This window comes from Achroia grisella, unplaced genomic scaffold (assembly GCF_030625045.1).
Source record: "Achroia grisella isolate CSIRO2021 unplaced genomic scaffold, CSIRO_AGI_Agris_v1 utg642, whole genome shotgun sequence".
Lineage (NCBI taxonomy): Eukaryota > Metazoa > Arthropoda > Insecta > Lepidoptera > Pyralidae > Achroia > Achroia grisella.
In genome coordinates this window covers 1,601,842-1,612,984 of record NW_026712979.1, presented here as the reverse complement: position 1 = coordinate 1,612,984, position 11,143 = coordinate 1,601,842, and the positions used below count along the sequence as shown (strand labels likewise).

At 34.1% G+C, this 11,143-nt stretch overlaps 1 protein-coding gene across 1 annotated transcript in view; it reads left to right on the top strand.

The window, feature by feature from the left end:
- LOC131849528 (muscle-specific protein 300 kDa-like) overlaps positions 1–11,143 on the top strand; it is a 184,006-nt gene that overhangs the window by 144,242 nt on the left and 28,621 nt on the right. Inside the window, exons 39-41 of the mRNA XM_059199616.1 lie at positions 81–281; positions 1,244–1,422; positions 1,971–2,097. Of these exons, the coding sequence (XP_059055599.1) occupies positions 81–281; positions 1,244–1,422; positions 1,971–2,097 (507 nt within the window). The remainder of the gene's footprint in view (positions 1–80; positions 282–1,243; positions 1,423–1,970; positions 2,098–11,143) is intronic.

The window sequence follows — 11,143 nt, the reverse complement described above, 5'->3', positions numbered from 1 at the left end:
TAACTAAGACTTTTGTTACATAATTTAGATTACTGAACCTTTTTATTTAATATTAATATGTGTCTTATTATTTTGTATAGGAAACTCACGCAACATTGGAAGTAGCTTGCAATGATCTCAGCGCAAGACTTCGCTCTAAAGTCCAGCTGTGGAAGAGATTCGAACGACAACTAGAGTTGGTGCAGGGAGCAGTAAGAGAAGCCGATTATATGGTCGAGTTACTCACAGTCCAAGGGCAAGTGGACTACGACCGTTTGCTGAAAGCTACTGAAAAACTTGAGGTAATAAAATTTGTTAGGATACAGTATTTCTATGTAAATACAATTTCAAACAAACTGACTGCTACCTGATGAGAAGTGGCAGCTATCAATAATCTGACGTTGATAACTCTCATGCAATACGAAGGTATTGTGCCTTTTTACTCTCTAATAATACTGCTATTTCTCATTGTTAAATCAGAACACATTGAAAATAGCTTAGTAACAAAAATAGGTAATAATATTTGTCGGGCCTGGAATGGATTGCCTCCGTTGAGAACCTGGAACCCGACCAGGGGGGATAAAAAGAAGATAGCTCAGTTTTGAAAGATGAGGTTAAGTAGGGATGCGTACAATGGCTAGCTTGCATAAGGTAAAAATAAGGAAAGACTCACAGTTGATGGCTGGGGCGATCTCTTGAAGGCTTGATTTCACTGGAACTGACGCAGAAGCTTGTCTTCCAAAGCTTGACTACACTTTTGACAGCCTAAGGGCTAGCCGAGCACAAACTGTTATTAGCTATTTAAATTAGTACATTGTCATTTGAATTGAAACACTGCCGCCACTACCGCATGTCGACGCAAAGGAGTTTTGTTGCGTATTAAAAGCGCCTGTGACGTGTAGAACTGCTGTGAGTCGATGAGGGATAAAAAGTTTCTTGTATCGGTGCATAGATGACACCGCTAGTTTGAAATTAGGATATTTGGGAATAGGGAACGCAAGCCAGCACAAATACTATCCCTATATTATCCCTATACTATCCCTGGATAATTCACACAGCGCCATCTAGTCTCAAGCTAATAGCTTGCATTATAGGTACTAAACAACTGATATGAATTATTTTTTTTTAGAAATACATACATAATATACGTAGAATACACCCAGATTGATATAAACAATCATACTCACAAATACAAATTTACCGTGCGAGAAATCGAAACTGCGACTATCGGACATATAATACATCATAATACTGTATTTTGCAGACATTGAGCGAATCCCTCACACGCCGCAGTGGTGAATTGGTTGGACAGCTGCGAGACGCTGCAGCACCACTGGAAGCGTCCACAGATCCGGCTGTAGTGGTACAACTACGAAGGGAGCTGGACGAGGCAGCCGCTGCCTACGACCACACATGCAGCAATCTCACCCAACTTTGCGACAAGTAAGAATATATATTTTACTATCTACACGTCCCGGCTTCGCACGTGTGTACATGTATTATGTTAACTTGAGGATAGTGTGTACATATACACACTATCCTCAAGTTATTGAACAGGAAGGTTTATCCGCTCAGATCGATCCCCCCGTCCAATTCAAATGGGCATCGAAATTACGACCGCCTGAACTGGGGTTCGAGCCCCTAGCGGTGCCTCAGACTAAAGTCGTACACGTTGGGCGGGAGTTGGCCTTCAGCTGCTCTATAAATGCTTTCGCGGGTCTGGAGTGCATTCTGCACTCGCCCACTATCATCCGGTGAAGTTATAAACGCCAGCTGCGGCCAACATGCATGAAAGTAGTCCGAAAAAAAAGATTTATATTTATAAAACATGAACATCCGTGCGTAACCGGGCCGGGTAGCCATTATTAATATTTTCTTATATTCTATATTACATTGAATATTTCCCAAGGAATACTTTAAAGGACAAGATTGTTATAATTGTATCCATCACTTGTGCCTATAAAATTGCTAACTAACGGCTTTTTACATAGATATCACCGTGCTGTTGAGCTTTGGAAGCGGTACCGAGATGCAGCGGCCGCTGTGCGCACGTTTGCAGACTATATCGAAGGCCAGCTGCACTCGTTGCGACCTGACGACGCTCCAGCAACCGCACAGGTATGTGGTAGACCTAAGCGGCTTTACACGTTTGTCATTTCACGCGGGAAAAAATGAGCATACAAATGTTTCGTCGAGAAAACGCACCGACTTCTATGCTAAATGGCGGAACCGAATAATGTCCTTATTAGGCAGAGTGTAACTGAGAGAGTGTAAGAATACGTTCTAACAGTGTCCTGAAGGCAATTACTTGTAAAATAGACTGTCCCTTTCTAAGAGAGGTAATTCGTTAAATTGTTACTAACAAAATGGACCATGTTGTCTAAAAATTATTGTTCTTAAAAATTTTGAACTAGAAATACCCCGCGCAACGTCATCTCGGGCTTTCCCGCGTTCATTAATTGTGCGTGCTTTACTGCATTTATATAGTAATAAAATTAATTATCATTGCAAAATGGCGGCCGTCGGAGTGTATAGCAAAGATATAATTATACAGTTTGTTAGATATATCAACTCTATGTACTAGTAAAAGTATGTATTATAATAAAATAACAACTATATAACATTAATTTAACTATGTCTCTAACACAATTCACTTTAGCAATTAAAATACAACCAGCACATCCTGTGCTCAAAGACCGAATACCGCGGCTTACAAAAACCCTCCCTTTTATACAGAGAAGATATGAGTGGGGGTTATATGCAACTAGTTTAACGATACCGAGTAATAATGAAACTACCTTCTTTTAATATAAAATATCAGATTTTTCGAAAATATCCATGCGAACCCTAACAAGTTATTGATTAATTTATAATTCTTAAACGTGCCTATGGAAAATAAAATAACAAGAGAAAGTGAAATGACATGAAACTTATTGAATCGAGCGCGAAAGAGAGAACTCATAAAATATCAAAATAAATACCACAATTTTACGCGCGCACCTGAACTCCTGAAATAACGTATCGTGTAAAAACAGTATATAGTAGCATAAGACTATCCAAGGAGGTCCCTACCTCTTGTGTAATTTCTACGGCATTTACCTATAGAAGGAGTATCTGCAGTAGGATTTGTTTTGAATAACCTGTCGAGTTTAATAGACCTCTTAAGCTGAAAGCATTATATAAAATGAATAGTATATTTTCATCGCCGGGTTATTCAAGAGAGAGAGTTTCTTTAGATATGTACGAGGAAAAATTTCTGAATGTAAGTGTTTGTAGACTAACTAACATGATACTTCTACGTACCAGGCGGATTGTATACTTATACTTATCTCCTACTATAACCTCTTTCACGCAAAAGCTACTGAACCAATTTTGTTCGTTCATAAACGTAGAACGCCTGCAATAAAATAATAGCAAAAGTGGTTATACTCATAATTTAGGCACTGCTATAGTTTACGATAGAAAACAATCTTATTTTTTACTAGCTGACCCACGAAACTTCGTCTGCATCTCACTTACTTGACATTTGTCATTATATTTCTTCCAATTTATATACTATTCTTTTAAATTCTAGTCTATATGTTATTTTGATATGCAAAGTTAAAAATCAGTTTAGTAGTTTTTGCTTGAAAGTGTAACATATTGACATCCACCCATACTCACAAACTATCGCGTTTATAATATTAATAAGATGACTGCGAAATTTCATTTCATATCCCGCAATATTCGTAAAAATAAAGCTTTTGCATCACGTATGAGTATTTGTATAAACTCTCAATTCAAGTACTGAATCATGAAGATGTGTATTTTGGACGTTATATGAATTTAAAGCAAGAAGTGTGTGAGTCACGATGCGTCTGACCGCCGCCATTTTTATGTTGTGTCCTCGATCGACGATCCTTAATACGAAATAAGTTGATTGTCTTAAAAAGGAAATGTCTAAATGTCTGTTGCTTACTGACTTAGACTTAGCCAAACTTAGAATATATTATAGACAAGCTGTTCTTGCGACTTAGTCCGCGTGGAATTTAACTTTATTTCTCTAACATAAAAGAATTTTTCTAAAAGAAATGTAGCCTAAGTTACTCCTTATTACATCAGCTACCTGCCAAAAAAAGTCCCGTCAAAATTGGCCCAGCCATTTCAGAGATTAGCCGGAACAAACAGACAAAAATTGTAAACAATTTTATTTTGGTGTATGTACCGTATTTATATTCATATGCATGTAGTCAAAAACGGTTATTTCAATTACAAACAGACACTCCAATTTTATTTATATGTATAGATGTACACCCGGGCGAAGCCGGGGCGAGTAGCTAATTAAGAATAAAGAATTTTGAATTCTATTCTACCTAGGCCAATACAAATACCAAAATTTAGGAATACAAATGTTCTTATCGTGATTCCTAGAATCGAATCCGCGACCATCAGAAGTAAAACGGTGTGCTATACCGCTAGACCATTCAGCTGTCATTACCGTGAAACTATGATATTTGTTTGCCTTCAGTCTGTGGTCATGTCTAACTAATTATCATAACAGCTAACCATCGCAGTCAAGTACAATGACCGTACTTTCCCGCCATTACTGTTTACTTTAAACTAAATAACAACGGTTATAATATGAACAGGGTTGCCAGTTAAAACGTTTAGGTTCATACGAAGATGTACAAAATCTAGTATTTATTTCTTCTGTTAATACAATATAAACTTACAGCTAATTGCCAACAAGTTTATATGTATTAACATTTGCATTCTACAGTATGATTGTTTGTCTGAGTGTTTTCTATTTATATTATGTAGTAGCTGCACCCGCGACTTCGTCCGCGTGGAATTTAACTTTATTTTTCTAAAATAAAAGTAGCCTAAGTTACTCCTTATTACATCAGCTACCTGCCAATAAAAGTCCCGTGAAAATCGGTCCAGCCATTTCAGAGATTAGCCGGAATAAACAGACAGACAAAAATTGTAAAAAATATTATTTTGGTGTATGTACCGTATTTATATTCATATGCATGTAGTAAAAAACGGTTATTTCAATATTACAAACAGACACTCCAATTTTATTAATATGTATAGATCAATTAGGCTTTTTAACCTCATCATCATCATATTTTGACCCATTTGACGACCTCGTTGGTCTAGCGGTCTAGCACACCGCTTTACGTCCAATGGTCGCAGGTTCGATTCCTCGCTCGCAAAAATTTGTACTCATGAGTATGATTGTTTGTATCGGTCTGGATGTTTTCTATGTATAATAGATATGTATTTACAAAAAATAGATATCTATGTATTTGTATCAGTTGTCTAGTATCCATATTACATTTAGCTAGCTTAACTTGGATCTAGATGGCGCTGTGTGAATTGTCCTGAGATTATTATTATTATTTACATATGACAAAATCTCGCACACGACTTCTACGATGCTCTCAGAAGGTCAATAATCTTGTATTTGGATTGGGATACTCGTACGGTGGACATCCCTGACTGTGAGCTGAGTCATTTAGCAGGCGTTTTCGCAACATAACATGGTCAGAAATTATAATAATAATTACCCAGGACAGTTAACAGCGCCATCTAGACCAACACAGGGTTTTACTATGAGTACTAACTGACATTGATCCCCCGTGCAGTTCAAACGTGGATCTATATTACGACGGCCTGAGCCGAGGTTCGAACCTTTAACGGTGCCCTCAGACTAAAGTCGTACCCGTCAGGCGGGAGTTGGCCAACCGCTCCATAAGTCCTTCCGTGCCATCTGCACTCGCCCCCTATAGTCCGGTGAAGCTGTAAAGGCCAGCTGCGGCCAACAGCCTTAGAGTAGTCCGAAAAAAATACATAAATACTTTTTTATCAGTACATATATAAAAATCGAATACAAATCAAACCGAAACTAGATACCTCATATATTGTGTTATTAATATATATTACGTAATTTAAAATTTGTATGAAGAATGAATATACACATCTTATTTATATTTTTATTATAAACGCGAAAGTTTGTAAGTATGGATGTATGTTTGTTACTCTTTCACGCAAAATCTACTGAACGGATTTTCATGAAACATTACAGTAATATAGCTTACACGTCAGAATAACATATAGCTGAAATTTAAAAAAGTATAAATTTCTATATTAAAACAATTGATAAGTTCGCAAATTAATGAAAAATGCAAACAGAATCGCTCAGCGTAATGAAGTGATAACGTATTTGATAACGCACGCGAACTAATAGTATTAGCAGTTGTTCCGCGGACGTCCTACGGCGAGGACGTCTGACGGCGAACAAAACGCGATATACCAAACGAACAAACTCGAAAAAATCAATATCGAATATAATTATTATTACAACGAGAAAAATAAAACTACCATATAATTAATTAAAAAAAATAACTCAAAAATGCGCGCGAAAGTGCATTCGAAAACTCAGATCCAAAATCCAAGGTCGCAATAACATGTGACATCAGTTAAATAGTATGCAAGTAAATTCTTAGCAGTATGCATAATTTTCTTTGATCATTGATAACGCCTGGAACTGCATACAATGCCGTGACCTTGGAACGTGACCATGACTTGATTATAAACTGTTCCAAATTTGAAAATTTGAATTCCGCATACAGTCGAATTGAATTTGGAAGCTCGGTCTGTTATTTAATAACTTTATTGTACTCTGTACGAACGTGCACAGATACCCTCAAGTTTTTTTTTTATTGTTCCGCTAAACGTTGTGCCAGGACAGAAATTAATGTGGAAAAACAATATATAACTTTACTTTTTTAAACGATAAGTTATATTTGAATGGACATTTCGAAGGTTATACGTTATTTGTGTTAAATATGACAAGTGTTATGTTAACTGAAGTGATAAGAAATATGTTTTCGTGGTTTATGGAGTGAGTTATCTACTAACACGATGTCACTTCAGGAGGTGAGCGATATGATATACCCACAGCAAGAAAAAAGTCAAGAGGGCACAGTACAGTATACAAAAATAGTGTAACCACTATATTCTATACATGTATTAGTAACGTATAGATTTTTTTTTATATTTCGATATATTATTATATGAAGCAAAGGCACACTTAAAGTTGTGACAAAATATTTAATAATTAAATATTATGTAATTTATTCTCATTGAAAATTTTATTGAAAAATCAAATTTATTTGATGTGAATTTTTCTTAGTAATTTTAAAATATTTTTTTGTCAACATATCTTTACATGACATTATACTTTGTTATTACGAAATCTTGACTTAGCAGACTGTATAACTGTATGGTCTAGAAACCTTTGCCTGCATATATTGCAATATAAAAAGAAAAATCTACTGAGTTTAGTAGTATTTATTTTATTCGTAATCAAGAAATAACTTGATTGATCGTGTCAGGAACGAACATTCTACAATGGACAAAAATTAAATTATATAGGTATTTAAGATAACACAACTAATTAATAAGCAGTATGGTCCATGAACACCATGATCTATGAAAGGGCGCCTGAAACGAACGAATTAAAAAATTTAGTAATTAAAAAAAATATCTATAACTATGTATTTAAACATAGTTATATATATTTTTTTAATTACTGAAGATTAGGCTGTATGGTCTTGTACCTTTACCTATCCACTTGTGGATAAAATATAAAAGGACTTCCACTTTTTTAACGTACATTTGTGACTTACTTTTAAAGTAATTTTTACCTTTAATTTCAATCGGGAATAACCGCGGACACATTTAGTATTAGTATAGTTAATATATATATATTTACGACTATAATAGTCGTAAATATATGTATGTTATATTATTGTATTTTCTGGGTGTCGACCAGATTCGAACTTCCGACCTTTCAGGTCCGTCAGCATAGTAAACCACTAAACCGCGATGTTCTAATTTTGGTATTTTTAACTTTAAAATAAAAGGAAGTAGGCAGACTAGAGTGACTCATCAACACACACGATAAAACTAAACCTTGAAACTTCAGTTTACTGTATTAGTTTTCTGTTATCGAAGTTCTATGTTTTTAATATATAATTAAAAAATACCTGTAAATATAATTAAAAAAAAAAACAAGTTTATGATCATGATCATACATATTAAACTTTGTATCTATGCTATAAAAAAAATATTGGGAACTTCATTTATTTAAAAGAGCAACACACAAGTTTCTTGCTCATTCCTCTTGTGATGAGTCTGCGTTCTGTTTAAAAAAATATATAACTATTCAAAAGTGCTTGTATTAAGTTTATTTGAATAATAATCATTTCTATTACTATTTCTAAAGGACTTAAAAGATAACTTCTATTTCTCATTGTATTTCTGAAGGAGGTCAGATTCTGCAGTATTAGCATGTGTTACTGGAGCGGGAACACAACTACTATTTTAATAAAAACCAAAATATTAGTAAAAATGTGTATTCTTCCCAAAAGTGCTCATAGCGAGAAGTAACAAAACAATATATAGTCAAAAGTGACATATAAAAAATAGATATAAAAAATATAAAGTTTATAAAAAGAATGGTAGACAAGCTGCCAGTAACAGCATGTATAACGAAACGATTTACGAAACAAATAAAGAAAGAGTTGTACTTATGAATTGGCAGATGATGAGACGAGATTTCGTTATGAACGTCTTACCATAGACACGTGACTTCTCTCTAAATATCATATGAAATATCAATTCAATCTTATCTAATCATATAAATTTACACCAAATCCCGTACAGGATAGCTTTATAGTAGCTAGCTAACATAAATATCTACGGTACTTACACCAAAATAACATTGTTTACAATTTTTGTCTGTCTGTTCGTTCCGGATAATCTCTGAAATAGCTGGATCGATTTTGACGGGACTTTTTTGTCAGGTAGCTGATGTAATAAGGAGTAACTCAGGCTACTTTAATTTAGAAAAATAAAGTTAAATTCAACCCGGACGAAGTCGCGGTTAGAGCTAGTTTACAATAAAATGCATTAACTCAATACATATTATTTTTTAAAAATCGACTTTAATGTCATATATAGAATAGAATAGAATAGAAAATCATTTATTCAAATAAACTTAATTTAAGCACTTTTGAATAGTCATAACAATTTGTTTTTTATCTACCACTCGTTCGGAAAGCTGTCTCATCACAAGAACGAGCAAGAAACTTGTGTGTTGCTCTTTGAAATTATAATATATAAATTGAAAGTCGAAATAATATTGAAAGTCGATTTAATAAAAGAATTGTAATCATGCAGTTTAGTCGTTTTGCATTTATAATTCGTATTTAGAGCGCATGTAATTAACTAACGTACTTGTTTGTTTCAAATTCTTTTGAATTTAGAACTCATTTGTCTAATTTTGTAGGTAATTTGTCTATGTTCATAGATAAGATTTTCTTAGTTTTCCTTTAGAACATACTATTTTGTCACCTTTTTCCGCCTTTAATGTAGCTACCGTAGTTTTTTAAATGTTACTTTTAATGCGTTTTGTATTAAACCCCAATCGGCCGGACACACAATCAAAAAGCCTATGTCCGGCTTTATCCGGACGCAACGCTATACATAATGCTTCCAACATAGTAACAATTATAATCTGTAATTTTCACGAAATTAGGTTAGCGGTTTTGGCGCGTACACGAGTTGCGTAGATGGATATGTAAACATTTTTATTCAAATTTCGAACGCATGACGCATTTCCTTCTAAATATTGTTTTTTAAAACTTTACGGCTTCGGATATTTCTTAATAACCAGTCTCATTTTCAGTCAATAGTTTTAATTTTTGACGTAGATATTATATTTATATGAATGGTTCTGCTATAAATAGTGTAGTGTCTTATCGCATATAAATAACTGGATAACATTCATTTTGTAGGTATATATATATATTTATATTATACCATATACCATATTTCCTGTTTCATTTTCAGTATCTAACATCAAAATAAAACTGAAGTATATTTTTTATATAATATAAAAGGTACCCTCACCTAATAACTTCCTAATCCAGGGCTAGAGTGTCTTCCCCCCTAGAGTATGTTATTTTTACATAGTATAAAACAAAGTCCCTTACAACCTTTTTTCGCATTAAGAAGTATACTATGTGTGTAGTATATATGTTCTCAGAGTCTAGACTGTCTGTGTACCAAATTTCATTTCAATCGGTTCATTAGTTTTGCCGTGAAAGCCCTTAAATTGTATCAGTAGCTTTGGCGTGACAGCGCGACAGACAGGTTACTTTCATATATATAATGTGGACATCTTTATGATCCTGGTAAAAGTTTTAAAACTTTCAAGTTTCATTCCATTAGTCTCATAATTGGCTGAGACTGAAGGCTCGCCTTCAATATAGTGTAGTGGATTATATAATAACCATAGACACGCTATCTAACCCGTAAATCTAGACTTAAGGTGCGGTTTGATTGACTTGTCACTGTCGTATCTATTTGTATTGATTGAAGCCGATCCTTAATTCTTAACTAGCGATTCACCGTATTCGCATGGTACATCAATGCGAATCGGGGGGAATCGCTAGTGATAATAATAATAATTTGTCTGGACAATACATACAGCGTCGTAAACAGAGCTTGTGTTATGGGCACTAGATAACCAACTAGAATACACGAGATATCGGGTACTCAACAAAAATAAACATTTCGTATGAATAATGAATTAAAAATAATGTAATTATTAATTTTAAAATGTTATCAGTAAAGTTAGTTTGTTTTATAAGTAGGTATTTAGCATTGACATCTAAAAACATATGTTTACAAAATAAGAGATATTTTCAAAACGGCACCATTAACGGGGTATCATTAAGTGTAATTTAGTTTCGGAGTTTGCAATTAGACAGAAATACAAAATGTGTGTACATTAGCTAGCTCTGACTTTTCAAGGGCACACTTACCTACTTTAGCTATTAGCTTTTATGTAGCACTGGTAATGATTAGACGTGGCCGAATAGCTTGTTATCATATACGTAAAAAAAGACATTGTAACCATAATTTGCACAGAGTATGAAACTATTGTATTTTGATACACTGTGCAAATTATTATTTATAACATAACTAATAGTACATCTTTAAATAGTATTTTTTGACACAACGAAAATAAGTATATTGTATGTATCTACCTAAATTTGACATCTATAGCAATATTATAAAGCTAAAGAGTTTGTTTATTAGAACGCGT